At 44.0% G+C, this 25,000-nt stretch overlaps 1 protein-coding gene across 1 annotated transcript in view; it reads right to left on the bottom strand.

Annotated features, from left to right (window-relative positions):
• LOC308382733 (serum response factor-like) overlaps positions 1-20,963 on the bottom strand; it is a gene marked incomplete at its 5' end in the record, with an annotated part of 32,096 nt that extends 11,133 nt beyond the window's left edge. Inside the window, one exon of the mRNA XM_080860261.1 lies at positions 20,526-20,963. Coding sequence (XP_080716387.1) covers positions 20,526-20,963 — 438 coding nt within the window. The remainder of the gene's footprint in view (positions 1-20,525) is intronic.
• Between the last annotated feature and the right edge of the window lie 4,037 nt (positions 20,964-25,000).

Genomic DNA, 25,000 nt, shown 5'->3' with positions numbered 1-25,000 from the left:
GGGAACAAGAGATTCATTGCCTCCATTTGCAAAAGTCAAACACACAGATTGCACACAGCCAATTTCCCCCTCAGCTGTGTGTGTTTGTGTGTGTGTGTGGGGGGGGGGCTATGTTCCTGTGTGTGTGTGAGCATTTTTGTGAGGAAAGAGGGAGAGAGATAAGGCTAGCGAGAGATTGAGCTGAAAAGTCTGCGTGATTAAAGTAATGCATCTGAAGTATATGCCCCCTGAGTGTATGTGAGTGTATGTGCGGGCCTGTCTGTCTGTGTGTGTGTGTGTGTGTGTGTGTGGTGAGTAGACCGGGGAGGGATAAAGAGAGAGAAACTTGAGAGCAAAGGAGAAAACAGAGAAGAGAACAGTACTATTAGCAGTCACTCACTAAATCAGTCTTGATATTTCACAGAAACACAATATACAAAAGCAACACTGCTTCCGCCCGGTTTCGAACCGGGGACCTTTCGCGTGTGAGGCGAACGTGATAACCACTACACTACGGAAACGGGAGATATTACCTTGTGCTTTTCGACTACAGGAGCTCGGCGAACGCGAAGGTGGTGGGAACGTTTGCTAGAACGGCCCTTATCGTCCCTTTCTGTTGTGGCGAAAAACCTACCGGACCAATCTGATCCAGTTCTGGCTCTTCGATCGCGACACAAGTTCCGAGTACGACATGACACAGTATATGTGTCAGGCGGCAGCATCAACATTACACCGCTAAACCACATATTTCCGTGCCATGGTTGTTCTGTTATGGGTGTGTGTCGCTGTTGTGCTTAAGTTGTATGAATGTGATAGGCTATAAATAAAGGCAAGAGGCTATAACTCGGTAGGCTAGGGCGACTCCAATGCTAGACCACAAGCCGGGGCAGGTGGTGAACAGCAGTAGCCTATGATTAGCTCCGAAACCAGAGATGAAATAACCTTTCATGTTTATTGCACAATTCGAAACCAATGTTGGGGATCTCCTGGCTGGGCTCAGTAGGAAGAGGAAAGAGTCGGAGAGATGAAAGATTAGACTGTGGCCAAGCCTACAGCACTGGAGATTAGGCTCCAACAAAAAAACGAGAACAGATGAAAATAGCCTAATAGCTGTGTTTTAAGGCTAAGGTTACGTCTTGAAAACGAGGTGGCATAGATAGCATTTAAAGAGGATGTTGATAACACTATTCTGTAAAACTTACGAAACTATCCATATGCAAGTGCAAGTGCTATAGTGAATCCGATGTCTGAAAGGTCTTGTGTAGCCTAGTCTATTTGTGAACGTCTGCTGAAGTTCGTTGATGAGATTTAGTATCGTTTAACATCACAATCAACCGCGTTAATGAGTACGACCTGAATAAACAATTAAATTACTAATTTGTGCGCAGAGAAAGTACATTTTTTATCTTTCGACACAGACACTGCCATGTCGACTGACGTCAAACCTACTTCTCGGAGTTCTAAAAAAAACTCCCACTGTAGGGGGATGATTAACTGTCATGTATGAATTTTCAAATCGTTGAGTAACTCAACTCAAGTGTCTGAATTTTCAGATGACATAGTCCAACAACTGTCAAAGACCATATAAAATATATAACAGACCATAAATATATTGTTTCACTACACTACGGAAACTGGTACCGTTAAGAACTACAAGCCAGAGAGGGGCGGGGTGCTCTTCGGACAGTAAGAAGACTCTGAACTGAGCACAAGCGACCGCAGCTTGCTCATGCTTCCCCCATGTGAGCAATTACACTACTAAGCAATCGTACTCATTAAGGCGATGTGATGTCATAATTACTCCCTGTGAAATAATAGTGCTGCAGAAAGGGTAAAACCTGTTTCCGCCCGGTCTCGAACCGGGGACCTTTCGCGTGTTAGGCGAACGTGATAACCACTACACTACGGAAACCTGACGATCCACGTCCTAGGGTGTCAAAACAAAAGTCTCGATATACATAGCCCTATAAAACATAATGTGACCTAAATAAAGGCAACAGGCTATTACTGAGTAGGCTTGGCAACTCCAATATTAGCACGCAGAGATGGCAAGACCATAACGGTCTAAATCGCGACTGCCTGCACGCTTTCCTGAGGTTATCAATGCCAGTTTTTCGGTTTACAACGAAATGTATATGCAAGTCTGGAATGACGCAGTTCAGATAATGATTTGAAACCAGAGATGAAATAACCTTTCGTGTTTATTGCACAATTGGAAACAACTGTTGTGGATCTAATGGCTGTGCTCAGTAGGAAGAGAACAGAGACGGCGAGATCGTTGTGGCCAAGCCCTGCAGCACTGGAGATTCGGCTCCAACACAAAAACGAGAACAGAAGAAAATAGCCTACTGCGGCTGTGTCATAAGGTCTTAAAACCGAAGCGAGGAGACAGGAATAGCGTTTAAATTGGCTGGTGATAACACTATTTCAATTCTGTAAAACTAGTGAATCCGATGTCTAAAAGTTGTTATGCAGTCTATTTGTGAATGTCGAATTTAAAATGACAAGTATCGTGTAGCATCACAATCAACCGCGTTAATGAGTACGACCTGAATAAACAATGAAGTGACTAATTTGTGCGCAGAGAAAGTAGGCTACATTTTGTATCTTTTGACACAGACACTGCCATGTCGACTGACGTCAAACCTACTTCTCGGGGATCGTATAAAACTCCCACTGTCGTAGGGGAATGTTTCTAAGTTTGTTCCAAGTTCAGGTGTGGTCCTAGCCTGGCCATTACCAGCCTGTGACTCCATTTCATTCCGTCTTTCAGTCTGGGCCAACCCAATGCATTTTGGTTTCCGAGATCGGCGGGTGCTTATCTTGAGGTTTAAAATCATTGGAGTTCCCTTAACCAATCAGCAACGTTTAGTAAGCATTCGGTAGATTAAACTCTTCCCAAAGCCAGTTGGGAGAAGAGCTACGACGTCCTTTCCAATCATAAAACTTACAAGAAAATACTCTTGTTCTCCTTTTAATTTTCTGATGTTCTCGAGAGTTGAGACAACTTTTCCGATAGCTTTTCGTGTCTTTTCCTCCAAGGCGAGTTTTGCGTCACAGCTCTGAACTGTTCGCTGATTGGTCCTGCAAAATTTTGAGTTCTGGAGACGATTGTCAATGGGGTTGGGCCAGACTGAGTATGAGCTTGAAATCAATTCAGGCGGAAATACGTAGGCTGGTGTCACCAGGCTAGTGTGTTCCCACTCGGAGGTCGGAACTTTTACCCACTTCCAGTTGCTCATGAACGCACCGTGAGCCACTGCCCTTTGGAGCTGTGCTCAAGTTACCCAGCTGACCTCAGACCATTTATGTGTTCGCTCTCACCATGTGTGTGAGTGTCATTTTTTTTGTATGTGACCTGATGTCTGTGTGTGTATTTTTTCCAGATTGGGGCAAAAACAACAGTGTTTGATTTACTGTCATGTATGAGTTTTTAAATCGTCGAGTTACTCAACTCAAGTCTCTGAGGTTTCAGATAAGATAGTCCAACACCTGTCGACCATTGAGTATATTACAGACCATAATTAAATTGTTTCCGCCCGGGGACATTTCGCGTGTGAGGCGAACGTGATAACCACTACACTACGGAAACTTCTTCCATTTCCGCAACCCTTGTTCAGCCCACAACCCAGATGGTGGTCTGCCAGTAGGAAGATTCTGAACTGAGCAGAAACAACCGCTACCTGCCCCAAGCTACGTTTACCTCCGCCATGAGAACATTCATTACACTGCTAAACAATCGAACACATTATGGCGATGTGATGTTATAATTAGTCACTTGAAATGTAAGTGGTGCAGAAAGGGTAAAACCTGTTTCCGCCCGGTCTCGAACCGGGGACCTTGGAGCCGTGGATGGCTAAGCTTAACTTTCTTAACTTTTCCCATTCATTCTCTATGGTAGTCTTAACACTACGGATGTAATATAACTTTGGCCACCGCTGGATATTTTGGCGCTGTTGAGCAGTGGATGGCTAAGCTTAACTTTCTTAACTTTTCCCATTCATTCTCTATGGTAGTCTTAACACTACGGATGTAATATAACTTTGGCCACCGCTGGATATCTTGGCGCTGTTGAGCAGTGGATGGCTAAGCTTAACTTTCTTAACTTTTCCCATTCATTCTCTATGGTAGTCTTAACACTACGGATGTAATATAACTTTGGCCACCGCTGGATATTTTGGCGCTGTTGAGCAGTGGATGGCTAAGCTTAACTTTCTTAACTTTTCCCATTCATTCTCTATGGTAGTCAACACTACGGACACCTCCACTCTCAGACCCCACACCTCCTCTCCCAGACCCCACACCTCCACACCTCCACTCTCAGACCTCCACTCCCAGACCCCACACCTCCACTCCCAGACCCCACACCTCCACTCTCAGACCCCACACCTCCACACCTCCACTCCCAGACCTCCACTCCCAGACCCCACACCTCCACTCCCAGACCACACACCTCCACACCTCCACTCTCAGACCTCCACTCCCAGACCCCACACCTCCACTCCCAGACCCCACACCTCCACTCCCAGACCCCACACCTCCACACCTCCACTCTCAGACCTCCACTCCCAGACCCCACACCTCCACTCCCAGACCACACACCTCCACACCTCCACTCTCAGACCTCCACTCCCAGACCCCACACCTCCTCTCCCAGACCCCACACCTCCACTCTCAGACCTCCACTCCCAGACCCCACACCTCCACTCTCAGACCTCCACTCCCAGACCCCACACCTCCACTCCCAGACCACACACCTCCACACCTCCACTCTCAGACCTCCACTCCCAGACCCCACACCTCCACTCCCAGACCCCACACCTCCACACCTCCACTCTCAGACCTCCACTCCCAGACCCCACACCTCCTCTCCCAGACCCCACACCTCCACACCTCCACACCTCCACTCTCAGACCTCCACTCCCAGACCCCACACCTCCTCTCACAGACCCCACACCTCCACACCTCCACTCTCAGACCTCCACTCCCAGACCCCACACCTCCACTCCCAGACCCCACACCTCCACACCTCCACTCTCAGACCTCCACTCCCAGACCCCACACCTCCTCTCCCAGACCCCACACCTCCACACCTCCACTCTCAGACCTCCACTCCCAGACCCCACACCTCCTCTCCCAGACCCCACACCTCCACTCTCAGACCTCCACTCCCAGACCCCACACCTCCACACCTCCACTCTCAGACCTCCACTCTCACACCTCCACTCTCAGGGCCCACACCTCTACTCTCAGACCTCCACACCTCTACTCTCAAACCCCACACCTCTACTCTCAGGGCCCACACCTCTACTCTCAAACCCCACACCTCTACTCTCAGACCTCCACACCTCTACTCTCAGACCCCACACCTCCACGCCTATACTCTCAGACCTCCACTCTCACACCTCCACTCTCAGGGCCCACACCTCTTCTCTCAGGGCCCACACCTCTTCTCTTAGGGCCCACACCTCTTCTCTCAGGGCCCACACCTCTACTCTCAGGGCCCACACCTCTTCTCTCAGGGCCCACACCTCTTCTCTCAGGGCCCACACCTCTTCTCTCAGGGCCCACACCTCTTCTCTCAGGGCCCACACCTCTTCTCTTAGGGCCCACACCTCTTCTCTCAGGGCCCACACCTCTACTCTCAGGGCCCACACCTCTACTCTCAAACCCCACACCTCTTCTCTCAGGGCCCACACCTCTACTCTCAGGGCCCACACCTCTACTCTCAGACCTCCACACCTCTACTCTCAGACCCCACACCTCCACGCCTATACTCTCAGACCCCACACCTCCACGCCTCTACTCTCAGGGCCCACACCTCTACTCTCAAACCCCACACCTCTACTCTTAGACCTCCACACCTCTACTCTCAGACCCCACACCTCCACGCCTATACTCTCAGACCCCACACCTCCACGCCTCTACTCTCAGACCCCACACCTCCACGCCTCTATTCTCAGACCCCACACCTCAGGCTACAGCTCTACTCTGGAGACTCAGGGGCAAGGGGGAGAGGTGGTCCTCAAACAGCTCAGAGCCTTTAGTCTTCTTTGCCTTACAGAAACGTCACATGAACACAAATGACTCGCACATTTAATGACCACACAAACCTTTAAAATCACTGAAAACACCTTACTCTAAGGCCAGTTGTTAAATTAACACAAATTACCCTCATATTTATGCATCTAGGCTACGTGTTTGCAGTTGTGCACCAGGAAGGTTGAGAGGGCCAAGGGGGAAGAGAGAGAGAATTAATAATAGTTTACACTATTAAAAAATTATGAATTAATCGAATACTAAACAATAATAACACAATCCACAGAAGTCAGAAAGCAAGCCACTCAATCAATCAATCAATCAAAGAAAGCCAGTCAATACCATGTCTTGAACACTTTGAAGAAAAGACCCAACATGTTTCCGCCCGGTCTCGAACCGGGGACCTTTCGCGTGTTAGGCGAACGTGATAACCACTACACTACGGAAACCTGACAACTCTTCTCTTGGGACGTGACTAGACCCAATGAAGTCTCCACATACTCTCAGAACCATATGCTCGTAACATGAGGAACTGTCTTGGTGTTTCCTCCTTTTCCAGTTTCAGGACCTCCTGTGTGATCCCACACCAAGAGCACTCCGCCTGAACAGAAGTCAGATGCTCTTAAAGAGAACATGACATTGTAGTTCCACGTTGGTGGAATGACCTGCCTAGCACTACCAGAGCAGGGGCGTTCCTCTAAGAAGTCGTCGTTTTCTACTTCTTGAAAAAAAAAGCAGTATTTATTGTTACACCAGGTTTTATTATGCTTAGCTTGACTGTTCTCTCCCTTGTACGTCGCTTTGGACAAAAGCGCCTGCTAAATGACTAAATGTAAATGTAACGACAACTAACAACTATTTTAAAGTTGAATAATCACTCAAAAAATGATTATTATTATTTGGATTATGAATACTCAATGGCTCCTATCTATCTATCTATCACCTTTGATATGTGGCTTGTGTGTGTGTGACTAGCATATCTTGAACACTTTGAGGAAAACATGCATCATGTTTCCGCCCGGTCTCGAACCGGGGACCTTTCGCGTGTTAGGCGAACGTAGGGCTGGGCGATATGGACCAAAAGTCATATCTCGATATTTTAAAGCAAAATGTCGATATAAGATAAATATCGATATTTTTTTACGCATTAATAACATAGTTGCCGTTGGCACGCTCCAACTCGGTATTCTGTGCTCTCTTTTTCAGTGACGTCGCTGTGCTTGTTCTCAATCCTAAATTTGTTAAATGAATCAGTCTACCTATATGAAAAGAATCAGCAAGTTGCTGATGTGCCTGTTATATTTTTGGGATGTCATTAACGTATCTCATCAAATTATACAGCTCTTCAGAATGTTCCAAAAAATTCCGTTGATTATTTGATTAACACCCGCGTAAAGTGAATTGACTGCTGTCATTTGCAACTGTTTTTGTGCTTCACATCTTTCATAGCAAGTAGTCTGGTCAACTTGTATTGAAACTGACGGCTGACGAACTGTGTTCCTGGTAAGTGTCAATATTTATCATCTATGTCATACACTATGTAACCTTTTAGCCTATTTAAATCACATGTATGTACAATTTGCAACAAAGTGTGCGTCAACAATGTATCTGTCAGTCAGGTGTCAGCCACAGATAGCCTACTTGCTAACTAACTAACATTAGCAGTGATGCTACTTAAACCGTACTATGCCTGATCAAGTTAGAGAGGAAGAGGCCGACCAAGCAGCTGCAGCAAGTTGCAAAGTTCGCAATCCTGGTGAGACAACGGGCGGTGCAGAGTGTAACCAAGATTTTCAAGGAGTCGCAGCATAACCATTAACTTACGTGACGGCAGCTGCATTAAAATAGGCAAATTCAAAAATCGTCCGACCTACCGAAACTGCACGTAGCCTCGCCATAGGGATCTTTACCGTCCGTTCATTTGATATTTGAGGTAATCGGGCCTACGTGTCGTTTAGATTCGATGTAGCCAGCGAAAGCGCAGTCGCGCATGAGTTGCCTGCCAGTCTTTATTTGGCCCATGACAGAAAGACGCATCTGCAACGTTTCAGTCAAAGCCACACGTTGTGTGATGTTATTTAATTGAATTAAATGTAACTTAACACATAACAGGAATCTCAAACATAACAGAAAATTATTTTCGCGATGTAGGGGATTTAAAAAAAGTGACGTTAGTGGGGGCGGGGCTGTGTGTGTGAGCCGGAGGCAGAGCGGGAGACAGAAGCAGAGTAGGAGGCGGCAGCCGCGGCTCGAAATGGCTGTTATTCGGAACAAATGTGCTGTACTTTAAACGGAAATGAAACTATATCGATGTTGACGATAGCGTCTCATTCCATATCTCGTTTTTTAAAATATCGATATATCTCAAATATCGATATACCGCCCAGAACGTGATAACCACTACACTACGGAAACCTGTCTACTCCATGTTTGGGACGTGTGATCACCCGACCAACTCTCCACACACATGGCCGACATACAACACCTACAAAGGTGGGAAACCATAGCTATCATATATAAAGGCTAGATGTCTTGCCCGCGTTTCTGGCCGACGAAGTCGAATGTCCGCACATGGCGGCCATTTTGCGACAGGGGAGCTCGCTCACCCTTAACATTGGTAGTGGTACCTTTTAAATGACCATAACTTGCTCAATTTTCAACCGATTTTTAAACGGGTTGGTTTGTTATAAACACAAAAGATGTAGTTCTGACACTGCATATTTATGTTATTTTCTAAAAAATATCCAAAAAGCATACAGAATTATAACCACGTTAATAACGTTTGTAGGAAACCAAACCATTTGTAAATCCGTCATGATTTCAGCGAAAAAAGAGTGATAGCGTTTGGCAGATCACTGACCTTATATCAGGTACCACTGATCCCGGCAGAACGCTTCACTGACTCAAGATGGCCGACCTGTGCGGACGTTTTAGACTCCGCCGTAAGACATCTAGCCTTTATATATGATAACTATGTAGGAAACTTCCACCCTGCTCCATGTGGTCCAACATTGCTTCAGAAAAAGGATACCTTGTTTCCGCCCGGTTTCGAACCGGGGACCTTTCGCGTGTGAGGCGAACGTGATAACCACTACACTACGGAAACTTGTTAACACCACACACCCTGGCTCGGGTTACAGGCCAGAGAGGGGGCAGGGCTGTCTTCAGACAGTAAGAAGACTCTGACTCTGAACTGAGCAGAAGCCACTGCAGTTTGCTAAAGAACGCTACATTTACTTCAACCATGTGAGCAATTATTGCACAAAGCAATGGTCCACATTATGGCGATGGGATGTTATACTTAGTCACTTGAAATGAAAGTACTGCAGAAAAGGCCAACATTGTTTCCGCCCGGTCTCGAACCGGGGACCTTTCGCGTGTTAGGCGAACGTGATAACCACTACACTACGGAAACTTGCCTGATATCATTTTGTGAATGACAGCTGCTCACAGACCAATCAGAGATCCTGAAAGGCCCTGACAGGACACCGAAAACAGTGAGTGAGTGTCTGTGTCTGTGTCTGTGTCTGTGTGTGTGTGTCTGTGTGTCTGTGTGTCTGTGTGTCTGTGTGTCTGTGTGTCTGTGTGTCTGTGTGTCTGTGTGTCTGTGTGTCTGTGTGTGTGTGTGTGTGATAGAGAATGTGGTTTGTTTGTGAGGGTGTGTGTGTGTTTTTATAGGCCTGTGCATATGAGTATGAGTGTGTAGAATTCCCCTGATCTCTGAGAACTGAAAAGGGAAGTAAGAGGTCAAGTTTATTTGCGTACACACACAGACACAGACACAGACACAGACACAGACACAGACACAGACACACACACACACACACACACACACACACACACAGACACAGGAATACACACCCACCCACACACAAACACAAGCACATGTACACACACAAACACAAAAAAACAAGAACACACAAAAACACGAGAAGACACACACTAGTTAGCGCGTGTGAGTTCATTGTGTGCGTGTGTGTGTGCAAGCATGTTCTTTGTGTGTGTGTGTGTGTGTGTGTGTGTGTGTGTGTGTGTGTGTGTGTGTGTGTGTGTGTGTGTGTGTGTGTGTGTGTGTGTGCATGTGTGCGAGGTAGTGTGTATGTCTCTACTCTCCACAGTCCCACTCCCCTGCATGTAGTAACTGCACTGTTCTTTTTGGTTGCCAAGACACGGACCAGTGCAATGCATTTACCGTGGTGAAAGAACATGCGTTGGCATGGAGACTGACAGTCGGGGGAGCGCCAGAACAAGAGAGAAAGGGAGTGAAGGAGAGGGGGATGTAGCTCAAGAGAGAGAGAGAGAGAGAGAGAGAGAGAGAGAGAGAGAGATGTAGCTCTTTAGAGAAAGAGAGAGAGAGAGAGAGGGATGTAGCTCTAGAGAGAGAGAGAGAGAGAGAGAGAGGGATGTAGCTCTTTAGAGAAAGAGAGAGAGAGGGAGAGGGATGTAGCTCTAGAGAGAGAGAGAGAGAGAGAGAGGGGGGGGTGAAAGACAGAGGGAGTGAAAGAGAAAGGGATGCAGACAGAGAGAGAGAGAGAGAGAGAGAGAGAGGGATGTAGCTATATATATAGAGAGAGGGGGGGAGTGAAAGAGAAAGGGATGCAGCCCGAGAGAGAGAGAGAGAGAAAGAGGGATGTAGCTATATAGAGAGAGAGAGAGGGGGGGAGTGAAAGAGAAAGGGATGCAGCCCGAGAGAGAGAGAGAGAGAGAGAAAGAGGGATGTAGCTATATAGAGAGAGAGAGAGGGGGGGAGTGAAAGAGAAAGGGATGCAGCCCGAGAGAGAGAGAGAGAGAGAAAGTGAGAGAGAGAGGGATGTAGCTCTATAGAGAAAGAGAGAGAGGGGGGAGTGAAAGAGAGAGGGAGTGAAAGAGAGAGGGAGTGAGAGAGAGGGATGAAGCTCTAGAGGGAGGGAAAGAGAGAGAGAACGGGAGAGAAAAAGAACGAAACAGGAGTAGAGAGAGGGCAAGAGAGAGACAGGGAGAGGGAGAGAGAGAAAGGAAGAGAGAGGCAGATAGAAAGGGTGGGAGGAGAAGGCTAGGAAGGAGGTAAAGAAGGAAAAAGAGAGAGAAAAGCAGGAAGAGATAGAAAGAGTGAAAGACAGAGAGAGAGAGAGAGATGGAGGGAGGGAGAGAGAGAATTATACTCCTCCTTCCTGTGATCCTGAGAGTTCTGTCGCTCCTCTACAGACTGTGGGAAATTCACGTCTCTGCACACAGTTCTTGTCCTCTGGGATCACAACAAACAGCTGAGCTCGTCCCAAACGGCCTCGCAGTTCCCTAAAGTGCTATGCACACGAAGTCTAGGGCCTCCGAATCGGATTTACTTTTCACACCAATCGAATCTTTTAATTTCGTAAATACGGAGGCTGGCAACGAGAGATTTGCGTAAACACGGAGGCAGCAGATTGCGGTGAACCGACTGTAGTACATACCTCACGCCTGTGGGTGGCGCTTTAGCGCTTTATTTACACAACTGAAAAAACGTGAAAAACCTAGAAGAAGAGACTCAAAAGCACAAGGTAAAGGAAGCAGCAAACGGATAAAGAAATTACACAAGACATTCAAGCTCCAATTAACAACATTACATTATGATGGTTAATAAAATCAGTGGTCAGACTAAAGGATATGCGAAAATGAATTCTTTTTTCTATTGATAATAAAGAGTTTGGAACAGTAACATGACATGTCTGTCATCCCATCTCCCATGATGCATTGCTCCGAGCATTTTACATACATTTATGAATAAAAAAGCAAATTAAATCGCTGGCCAATTTATATTTGTGGTCATGAAAGTTATGTTACGTCTGAATAAGAAGAATTAGATCAAGATAGGGGGCTAATCAAAAATCAGAAGACTGGGTTAATGTTAGTGAATTCGAGGCCCACCATGAGTGAGATTTTGAGGGAGAACAAGTTATTTATATACTGGTTGGAGATGGCGGACAGGATCACGTGGGGCAGTGACGTCATCAGGTTGCGTGAAACCGTGCAGACGAACACCAGCCCCCGTACCGATTCAAATCTACTCACTTTCTACCCCGGACTGCGATCGTTGCAGAAACGAGGTGCGGATAGAGAGTGTTCGTATGGATGATAGGTTTAGTCTAGGATATGATAGGATTAGTCTAGGACACCACAGCTAGTGAACTAGTCCTTACAACCTCCTTAGTCTAGGACCCCACAGCTAGTGAACTAGTCCTTACAACCTCCTTAGTCTAGGACCCCACAGCTAGTGAACTAGTCCTTACAACCTCCTTAGTCTAGGACCCCACAGCTAGTGAACTAGTCCTTACAACCTCCTTAGTCTAGGACCCCACAGCTAGTGAACTAGTCCTTACAACCTCCTTAGTCTAGGACCCCACAGCTAGTGAACTAGTCCTTAGTCTAGGACCCCACAGCTAGTGAACTAGTCCTTACAACCTCCTTAGTCTAGGACCCCACAGCTAGTGAACTAGTCCTTAGTCTAGGGCCCCACAGCTAGTGATCTAGTCCTAACAACCTCCTTAGTCTAGGACCCCACAGCTAGTGAACTAGTCCTTACAACCTCCTTAGTCTAGGACCCCACAGCTAGTGAACTAGCCCTAACAGCCTCCTTAGGCTAGGGCCCCACAGCTAGTGAACAAGTGAACTAGCCCTTACAACCTCTTAAGTCTAGGGCCCAAGAGCTAGTGGACAACAGTGGTGGACGAAGTAAACCAATTGTGTACTTGAGTAAAAGTACAGTTACATTGCATTGAATATTACTCAAGTAAAAGTAAAAGTATTCACCTCATTTTTTTACTTGAGTAGAAGTACAAAAGTATCTGCCTTCAAAAATACTTAAGTATTAAAAGTAAAAGTATTATTTTTTTTTTAACTGTCACATCAAAACCCCTACTTGAACAGGTGAACAATGCTTTACATTTGCCTAATCGAACCCAAAATACTCAAAACTATATTATCTTTAAGTAAGACCAAGTGGTTTTGAAGCAACAACACAAAAAGCATTCCTTCAAGTTTTATTATTTTATTTTCCATTAATTTCACTTGTCATAAACAGAGTAGTCATAGGAATGAATTGCGAAGTTCACTTCGCTTGGCCATGAATTCGACTGTGTCCCCGGCGTTAACGTTTGGTGAGGGAGGCTGTATTAAACTGGCACATAGAATCTGGCATTTAGCATCTCCACAGATAATTTGGGTGCTAGCATATTGCTTTGGATAAAAGCACCTGTTAAAGTAATGTATTTCAATGTAATATAATCAACCGGGGCATATTTATAACCACTCTGTTAAGAAGTCATGTAATGGCGAACTTACATTGATGTGCTTTTTTAAATTTGATGGCGAGTTCCAGAATGCCGACAGCGTAGTGTTCTTAATGCAGAGGCACTTGAAGTAATAGGACTCTTTTTTCTTTTCGATTAATTCAAACAATTCGGCTAAATAAGGCCTGGGGTGTTGGGCACCAACTTCTGTTTCATCCGATGATGCTGCAGTCAGCTCCTCCGCCATTTACCTGACAAATAATATTAATAATCTCTAGGAGTAAGAACTTTCAATGACCACAAGCACGTACACCACCTTGTGCTTCCAGCTCCAGCGTGACTTTGCAATTCTTCAATCAGGACGACACCTGTTGTTAACTTCAGCAGATAATCGCGCGCTGGGCGCTGCCGCTGATTGGTTATAGTCGCGATACACTTTGACCTTTTGGTATTTTATTAAAAATAAAAAAGGAACGAGTAAGGAACGAGTGTTTCTGTAAATGTAAAGAAGTGAAAAGTAATAATCTTCGCTTTAAATGTAGTGAAGTAAAAGTATAAAGTCTTACCAAATAAATGTACTTGAGTAAAGTACAGATACATGGAAATGCTACTTAAGTACAGTAACGAATTACATGTACTTCGTTACTGTCCACCACTGGTGGACAAGTCCTTAGTCTAGGGCCCGGCAGCTAGTGGACTAGTGAACTAGTCCTTACAGCTTCCTAAGTCTAGGGCCCCAGAGCTAGCGGACTAGTCCTAACAACCTCTTAAACTTGATGACAGGACATACATCAGACTTCTATGATACCATAAGACGTTAATGTGCAGATAGAAAGCTGCAGACGATAAAGGCTACATAGGCCTCGATTTTCCCATTTTGAGATTGCTGTGTTTTCTTTCGGGTTGGCAAGGTGACAAGACTGACCACTACAGGCTTCCGTAGCTTAGAGAGACAGATAAAGCTGGCCTACGGTATGGGTTATGATTGTTGAAAGTCCATTACTGTTCCACATGAAGAGATGTCACTATTACAAATCTCTATAATATAAATAGACAGTTGATCTCTCAATAAATCTCTCCTGTACATTCCTTAATCCCTTTCAATTGAACTCCTTTCATTTTACAATACTTGCTTATTCATACTTTTTCATTCATTCATTCACACATACACTGCCGTGAGACAAACAGAACACACATAAACAGACATCCTACAAGCTATGAAACATCCATGGACACACAGAGAGACAAGCACACAAATAAATATGCGCACACACACACACACACACACACACACACACACGCACACGCACACGCACACGCACACGCACACGCACACGCACACGCACACAAGCAAGCACCCACAAACACACACACACACATACACAGGAAATGGTCCATTGCAGGCATCTCCTCTGGAGTTGAAGCAGCCACACAGGGTCATCAGTGGGGTCATAATTGGTTGCCAGATCAGGGGGGAAATCCCTCTCATCCGTTCTGCATGGCTAGAGCAGCTCTTGTAGAGCTCTCTACAGCTACACTATACTATACTACACCATATAGAGACACTAGAGTTAAATACACCATCTACACTACACTACACTAGAGTTAAATACACCATATAGAGCTACACTACACTACACTAGAGTTAAATACACCATCTAGAGCTACACTACACTACACTAGAGTTAAATACACCATCTAGAGCTACACTGCACTACACTAGAGTTAAATACACCATCTAGAGCTACACTACACTAGAGTTAAATACACCATCTAGAGCTACACTACACTACACTAGAGTTAAATACACCATCTACAGCTACACTATACTATACTACACCATATAGAGACACTAGAGTTAAATACACCATCTACACTACTATACTATACTACACCATATAGAGACACTAGAGTTAAATACACCATCTACAGCTACACTATACTATACTACACCATATAGAGACACTAGAGTTAAATACACCATCTACACTACACTACACTAGAGTTAAATACACCATCTAGAGCTACACTACACTACACTAGAGTTAAATACACCATCTAGAGCTACACTACACTACACTAGAGTTAAATACACCATCTAGAGCTACACTACACTACACTAGAGTTAAATACACCATCTAGAGCTACACTACACTACACTAGAGTTAAATACACCATCTAGAGCTACACTACACTACACTAGAGTTAAATACACCACCTAGAACTACACTACACTAGAGTTAAATACACCATCTAGAGCTACACTACACTACACTAGAGTTATATACACCATCTAGAGCTACACTACACTACACTAGAGTTAAATACACCACCTAGAGCTACACTACACTAGAGTTAAATGGGTCAATGCCGTTTTTAAGTTTCCAAACAGCAAAAAAAAAAATGTATAGTTATAAGTCAGGTTTAGCTTTTCCTGTGTGAATCCACATATGTATTTTGAATTTCTGTTAGTGCCCCTCGCAAAAGACGACAATATATGACATTTTAATGCATTTACCTGTATACACCCCTTAAAAATGTCATGCGGTAAAACAAATTTATTTTCAGTATAATATTAAAATTAATGTTAATGGCTCTGTTACAAACAATCAAAATTTAATTATTGATCTACACAGATGCTATACCCAGTTGCAGAATGTCAACACTAGAATTTTAAATATTTGATATTTTGTCTTTAAAGACAGCAGCATGTCATCTGTCAACATTTGTTACATCTTTTTTCAATTAGAGAGGCAAAAGTGCTTTAAAGTCAGGCATACCTTTAGATTTTATTAGCTCTTCTTCATTGTGTTCATTCACAATTTCACTTAATAGAATATTTTGTATATTTATTTCAAAATTAAGCGTTTTACCGCATGACATATTTAGTTTTACCGCATGACATAGACTCATGCGTTATGGTCTAATGCAGTTGTGCTAACAAGTTTAAGTTGGCTACTTCTGAAAAATGCCAAAGATAGTCAGGGCTGTTAAAGTGAACCTTTTAATGACATAAAAAAAAAATTTTGCAACAGTCTTGTAACATTTGAATACATTTTTGGCTTGTGTTCTTATGTGAAATATGAACTGATAAATCAGATTTAAGGATTTATTTCCATCACTTAAAAAGCACAATAATAGTAAACAGTTTATCTGGTAAATCTGATTTAAAATGTTAATTTTCATCACTACAGTCAGATTAAAAAGAACAATGACATTCTTATTTGGTAAAAATGATTTACAATTTGATTTCCAACACAACAGTCAGCTAAAAATGTTTCAGCTTCTTATCAAAACCTTATGAACAGGTCTAAAACTCAGAATTCATTTTCTCATAGAAAAACACACATCACACCAATCTGCCCTCTCATTGTAATCTATCACTTGAACAATGATTAAAAACAACAACATCTTCTGAAATGGTAATCTGGTACCCCCCAATCAATCACCGCCCTGCTGCCAAGCCGTCACCCTCCCACCATGGCTGATCATCGTTATAACCACTCTTCCCAGCTTGCTTTATCTGTCGATACCTGCAAGAATAATAACAAAACTCTTTATTTGTTAATATTCATAACATTAATCTGATATGTGAATAAAATATAGTCATTAATTGTTCAGTTATTCATATCTTTATTGTCTGTAAGTCATTGAAGACACTTTATCTTTATACTAGTGTTGATGATAAAGACTACAATTCAGGCTTAAAGAGAATGCAGTCTGTACTGATATAACTGACTGACATCATATACTACCATCATATACTTTCACAGTTACTCTCTAGCAGCAGGATCTGCCCTGATCTTTGCACGGAAACGTGCACCCCTCTCTTTACTGGAAAGAGGCATCTGTAAAAATGTGAAATAATGTTTAAAATATACAAAAATGTATTAAATATGTTTAAAGTAATTAAGAACAATTGTTCAAGCTTCACAAAGTATTAAAATATTTAGGAAAGAAAAAGATAATTCAGTTTAAAATATTCTCTGTCATGTGGTAAAACAGTATGTCATATGGAAAAACGTTTGTCCACATGACATTTTCATGACATTTTTTGTTTGTCCGCATGACGGATTGCATCATTTTCATTCCTAACAGGCAGTTGCATGGCTACCTATTCACCACACTTTACTGGACCTTGACCTATAAACTTTAAATTTCATGTGTAAATCAAAATGTTTTACATTTTTAACGTTATCAACACTTTTTTGACGTTTGACCGCATGACGCTCAAATCTGTGACACTTTGTATGTCACCTGGAAAAGATGATAATAACTTAAATATAGGAGCACATTTTGAACTTACCTCCAACTGTAGTTGTCCTCAGGGGTCCTCTGAGTGATGTCATCACAGGTCACATGATATGAGTCATATTTCTAAAGTACAATATGGCTTCCAAATTTTGTTTTACCACATGACATTGAGGGAAATCTGTCTTTGCGGAACAAAGTGATTTAGATATTAATGGTATTTCTTCAAGATATAGCCTATCAACATTTTGAAGGGCTATTCTGTACATATTTAAAATTATGCCAAAGACCAAAGTTGATGAATTTTAAACCTTTTTAGTCATTTTAAAAGCATTTGTCTTTAAAAAAAAAAACTGGCTTCCGTTTTACCGCATGACATTTCACTCTTTAATGGTGTAAAAGTCTACCAATTTTGTATTTTTCACACAAATATGAATAGTGATGAGGGAGAATGATGTATGATTAATGAATGTATACAATAAAAAACTTATTTTTCTAAAAGTATGTGATAGAAATGTTCACTGGAAGCAAAAATCAGTATGGCACGTCATTGACCCAAATACACCATCTAGAGCTACACTAGAGTTAAATACACCATCTAGAGCTACACTACACTACACTAGAGTTAAATACACCATCTAGAGCTACACTACACTAGAGTTAAATACACCATCTAGAGCTACACTACACTACACTAGAGTTAAATACACCATCTAGAGCTACACTACACTAGAGTTAAATACACCATCTAGAGCTACACTACACTAGAGTTAAATACACCATCTAGAGCTACACTACACTACACTAGAGTTAAATACACCATCTAGAGCTACACTACACTACACTAGAGTTAAATACACCATCTAGAGCTACACTACACTACACTAGAGTTAAATACACCATCTAGAGCTACACTACACTAGAGTTAAATACACCATCTAGAGCTACACTACACTACACTAGAGTTAAATACACCATCTAGAGCTACACTACACTACACTACACTAGAGTTAAATACACCATCTAGAGCTACACTACACTACACTAGAGTTAAATACACCATCTAGAGCTACACTACACTAGAGTTAAATACACCATCTAGAGCTACACTACACTACACTAGAGTTAAATACACCACCTACAGCTACACTATACTATACTACACCATATAGAGACACTATAGTTAAATACACCATCTACACTACACTACACTAGAGTTAAATACACCATCTAGAGCTACACTACACTACACTAGAGTTTAATACACCGGACTAAGTAATATGTCATGTAAATTACGTATATGAATAGATGAGTTAATTTATTATCTTAATAATGCACAAATGCTTACATGTGTGTGTGTAGTGGGGAGAAGGGGGGGGAGTTGTGTGATAAGAGGGGCACGCGCACACACACACACACACAAACCCTGACACATTCCCATGCACGTACTCAGACACTCACACACACACACACACACACACACACACACACGCACACGCACACGCACACGCACACGCACACGCACACGCACACGCACACGCACACGCACACTCAAACCCTGTCACACACCTATGCACGTGCTCAGACAAACACACACACACACGCAAACAGGCAGCTGAACAAACAGTAGCCAGAGTAACTCCCCACCTCACTGCCAGGACCCCTGCCCTACTGCACTCAAATATTTACCAGCTACTAGGTTTAACCCCAACACACACACACAAACACACACGCAAGCACGCACACACACGCCCACACACACAGAAACAAACTCTGACACACACATATGCAGTCATGCAAGCAAACACAAACACACACACACACACACACACACACACACACACACACACACACACACACACCACATGTGACTATGTTTAGCATTCATAATTAGCATACAGGAGGCGTTTGGGCCACAGAGGAGCTGAGAACCTTCAGTCGGAATCCCCAGTGCATTCCAAAGGGCATCACATTCTCATGGCTTTTAACATCATGGCTGTGACGGGCAGCTTATAACATGTTTACCAAAACACTCCCATATGCTAACACACACACACACACACAGACACACACACACACACACACACACACACACACACACACACACACACACACATTACAGGAGATATATAGACTCACATACAGATGCTTGAACAGTCAATATGTGTCCAATGTAGACTGCACCCAGGAAGGCTAACTGTACCAAAGTCTCTGACTGCACTAGATTGTGGGTGGGTTGTGGGTCTCTTGCACAGATGGTAAAGAAACCAAAGGTATGATGTGCTGTAAATACACTGCATGTTTTCATGGTAACAATGTAATGACACACTGTTCTCATAGTTACAGCATGGTTATGTGTTACACAGCGGGCGGCTGCATGCATTATGCAAGAATTCAGTAGGCTGCGCTATGCTACCCAATCCTGACGTTTTGGACTAGTGAGGAGAGCCACACCAAAAGGCACCTGAGGAGACTAATGGGTGAGACGGGGACCTAAAGGGGCATTCACCTTTGCAAGTGACACGTGTCTTTTGACAAGCGGCTATCTGCGGTTGGCTATTGGTCTAGTCCTGTCATTTGGAGATGTGGAGACATTTCCAATGTTAATGGAACAAAGCAAACTTCTCTATGTGGCTGCGTATAATAGTAGGCCTACGCGTCTGACTCGGGCCTACGGACTATCAGTGCCATCGCACATCGACAAGTTTCTTGCGTCACGGAGGAGCGCTGCCCCTAGAGGATGTGACGCTCTGCAGTAGCCGAGGCGCTTCCACAGTCGGCAATAGATTCGCGTGTGGTCGTGTCAGTGCCTGAGGTTACAAACTTAATGTGACACCCAACGCAACAACTTTGGATGTCATAACTTAACTCAGGTCCGTTAAGTTGTTAGCTGCTGCGAAGCTAGTGACTTAGGAAGCCACGCAGGTAACGCAATGTCAGCCTACAACGCACCATAATTGCAATACAACCTGGTCTGGTTCGCTTTGACAGTGTTCAGTTGTGTGCACATACCTTTTTCATGATCCCCGTCTTCCTTTTGCTGAAAGTTGTGTACCGCCTCAGCTTGTTGTCGATAAATTCCATTTTAATTTTGACTCGCCCGCGAGTTTTCTTGCCGGGCTTCGCACCAGCCACGCCACCTGCTGAAGCACCGTATGCACTGCGCTCCAAGCCCGCTGGTCCCGAGGAGCTTCCGACTTCCATCTCCGCTCTTTCACGCTTCACTCCTCTCCTGTCCCCGGCTGAACCCATGTCCTCGTCATCCCCCGAGTCGGATTCTGCGTCGGAGCCACTGACCACCACCTCGGCGGATTCCCTTTCGTTGTATCTGCCGCCGTCAGGCATGGTCATCCCCGTGTTGATCCCACCGACACCTCCAGATGTATTGGCAACCTGTAGCGTGGTTAATCCAGTCCCGTTACCGGAGCGCACACCCCCTCGAGTGCCCATACCTGTGCTGCTTCCCGCAAACATCAAAGGCACGTACCCCCGGGCAGTTCGTCCGTCCGAACGAGGAGCTAGCTGCAACCAACGCTGTCACTGTTCACTAGTTCGACCAACGGAGCTTAGAAAATATATTTACCCTGGTGACCAAGTCCCGTTAAGAAATGATTCAATCTTCTGGTCGGAATGTGGCTGACAATAAATCCAATACAGGTAACGATGTATTCACCGATCTTCAGTTGACAACCGAGTTGAAAACGAGTGTACTCCGCCTTTACTGGGAGTAGGTATGTCGGATTCAAACACGTATCTTCAAACAACTAGCGTTACAATCAACAATCATATCAGTAAGGGAAATAAATTGGCTCACAAAAACTGACCAAAGTTTACGAAGTGATGTTTCCGCCTACAGTCCATCAATCAAAGCCACCCCCTCCAAAAACATACACTGCATGCCACATATGGAAATGGCGAACCACGGCCTGAAAAAATCGCTCCGCTTCGAAACCTAGTACGCCATGAAAATGTCGTAAACAACCACCATTTTGTCCCCTGGTGAATATCGTCCAATCATACTACAATTAACACGTCCACAAGAAGAGTAACTGAATTAGAAAGCGGCAAAACTAAATTTTCAGAAGCAGCCGAGATAGTGGGTATTAATGCCAGATCTACTTCCCTCCATATAAAGAGATACAATGTTGCCTTTTATGGTCTTAGCTCTCCTTATTTGGTGAGTCAGAGTGCCGTGGTACCATTGGCTACTTCATTTAAAGAGCCAGGCTGTCATTGGTTCACGGACTCGTCATGTCCTCAAAAGACGTGGGGGACTACCACAACAGGAAAGTTGCCCGCTTTACATTAGAGAATAAACATCTTTATTTTTATTTACCTTTATTTTGGATGCTTATAAAGACAGTATTTTGCCAACCACTAGCGACCCCTACCACTGAAATTATATACCACAAATGTTCACATTCCCTCCGTGAAAAGTAAATGTTGATTAGCCTACAACTTTCTGTCTCCTAAGTTTGAACAAAGCGGAAGGTACATAACTCTCAGTTTGACTCCCGAGGTAGTTTACCGTGCAATTTAATCCAAATGTAAAACATAAAAGCAACAATACTGTTTGGTGAAGCAGGCTGGCTACCTTTTGCCAGTAGATGGAGGCCTACAATTAGTCTCAACTTCTATTGATGACAAGTGTGAGCAAACTTTAATCGTCCTGTTGTTAAGGCCTTGCGTATGAAAGTCTCTCTCTCTCTCTCGCTCTCTCTCTCTCTCTCTCTCTCTCACACACACACACACACACACACACACACACACACACACACACACGCACACACAAACACGTGCATAGTCTTCATGTGTTCAGCAAAAATAAAAAAGTTGACTGCACATTGTAGCACTTTCTCTGCGGGAATTTGACTATGACTGAACGTTTGAATGGATATGTTCTTTACATATCAATGCAAAGAAGATGAAATTACTAATGATAGCGCCAAGAGCATTTACATCCACCACAGATGACATAGGCCTACCCACACAAATCGCCGGAGTGTAGAGTGTTGTTCTGAAAATGTCCACTAGATGTCAGTACAACCCTGGTATTACTTCGCGGAGCGCCACGCTGCACGCACGCCATATTTCACACAGCAGGCGAGTTGAAGACAGCCCTGTATTTCCCCCGTATGCCTGTGTTATGAAAGCCTGGAGGGATGAGTTGTAGGACATTATTTGGTTCAGGGTGGGAACTGTTTTTTTTTTTTTTTTTTTTTTTACATAGAAGCTGATGTTCTGCAAGAGGTCCCATTAAGGCAGAAAAAGGTTCTGCAGATGTGGATCAAATCAGCTCAGTGTCAGGTGTTGAGTGTGTTGATTAGATACACACACTGTAAAGAAATATATAGCCTGTATAAACATCTATGACTACTTCTGTCTGTATACTTCCGACTTGAGTATTCTTGTTGTTTGTCTTCTACTCATTACATGGCACTTTTGTGGCTGCAGTCCATAGATAGAAAGGTATATGTTGAAAGCAGCAGGTGGTGTCACAACATGGGTTGCTTAGGACAAAAACAATTGGCCTTAGCTGCAACCGGGGTAGGGGTAAGTGCACCTGGCTCTGGATAGGGGTAGGGGTAAGTGTTAGTGCACCTGGCTTTGGGTAGGGGCAAGTGTAAGTGCTAACACACTGCCTTGTTACTGATTAGGCATCAGATCTACGCCCTCACTACCTCTGAGCAGTGGTGTACTCCAGGGTATACGCAGGCATTTATCCTGTGTGGTGTAGTCCAGGGTATACGTAGGTATAAGGAGTATTTTTCAGTCAGCATTGCGTATACCCACTTCTCAAAACAGGGCATTTATCCTGTGTTGTATGGGCTGCTTAAAAAAAATGAAGAGTACACCCACTTCTCCAGGGACCACTATACCACTGAGTACATACCCCATGCATACTGTATGCACGTATGTACATGTCTGTGTGTGTGTGTGTTTATTTGAGCATGTATGTACACCTACATGTATGTTTATTTGAGCATGTACGGGTAGGGGTAAGTGCTAAAACACTGCCTTGCTACTGATTAGGCATCCGATCTACGCCCTCACTGCCTCTGAGCCCTGAGTGGCACCGGTGGAAGGGCTTGCTACTTTCTAGACTGAGGAAAAAGACACTGACGCCCTAGGGTTCCTGTCAAGGGAACATTCAGAATCGAAATATCCATCTGTAGAATCCTCAAATGGTTATCTCGCTGATGATGTCTGTGGTGGATGCATGTTTACGGGGTGCGGTTCCTCGGCAGGCTCTAAGCTACGTGGATTCTATCGAGGCTTACCTTCTCATGAGGGGTTATGGGTACACGGGCGGGCGGGGGCGGGGGGGTTTCTCCTTTCAGATTAGTCATAGAAACCCGCATGGCTGTTTTCCTCTTTTGAAAGACAAAGGTGTGCTTGTGTCTCTGCTTCTCCCTCCTAGGCCCTCTGAAGAGGCAGGGCTTACCTGGGTGTCCTGGCTATTCGCCTACGTTGGAACACTTTCAGATTGTTGATGAATTGAATTGACAATAAAAGTTTCAAACATCTGGATTGACAATGAAAAGAAGATTCACATCTGGATCGACAATGAGAAGAAGATTCTAGCATCTCATGTGTTTGACAGATGCCTGGAGGACCTCCTGTGTGATCTCATAAACAACCCCTTTACATGTTTCCGGAACTCTCCGGAACAGTAGAAGGCCATTGTCATGGCGACCTTTATTGACGCAGAACCCCGCTGTGGGTGGCAAGTCCAACAGACGGGCCAAAGGTTCCCAGCTTTACACGTACGATAGTTTATACTTGACAAACAGACCGGAGCCAATATCAGAGTGTGTTCCTGTGTGTGCGTGGTTTAATACTCTCTTAACAGGAGCTGAATTCAGAGAATGCAAACACAACCCAAAGGTTATAACAAACTGGGGGGGGGGGGGGGGGGGGTCTTACTTGGTTGACAGATTTTAAATGAGTTTGTGCAAAAGTAATTTATCCAGAGAAGATAATCATCAGCCTGCTCTGTGTTTTTATTCAAACTTTTCAAAGAGTTGATTGAGATAAAAGACAAAGAGAAATGAAAACAAAATTAAAGCCAAACACACACACACACCAATGACATAAATTCCTCTTTTTTATTAAAGTCAAAATATTTCTATGTCATTTACTGTCTTATTGTCAGAATAAGTGTGCTTCAATGCAATACAGGTGAAATCAGACACTGCTAGGACTGCAGAAGACAGGTGGTAACATACGCAGACGACAACTGTTTTAGAGCAACTGATTTCGCCACATGAATTTACAGTATGAATATAATGTACACACATGTTTTCTCACAAAATAGGGGAGGCATTTCTGAGTGGTTCTGGGCGGAATCCACACGAGATCGTTGGCTAGAGTTCAGTATTGCATCATCAAATGGAACCTTCAGTCAGCAACATTCTAATCACATGGGCCATGTTATTTGTCCAGTCATATCGCAGCTGGAGGAATGCCTACTGGCATGGTCCTAA

Source organism: Sprattus sprattus (genome assembly GCF_963457725.1).
Source record: "Sprattus sprattus genome assembly, chromosome: 1".
In the NCBI taxonomy this organism is placed as follows: Eukaryota; Metazoa; Chordata; class Actinopteri; order Clupeiformes; family Clupeidae; genus Sprattus; species Sprattus sprattus.
Note: the sequence above shows the minus strand (reverse complement) of the source record. Positions and strands in the feature narration are given on the sequence as shown.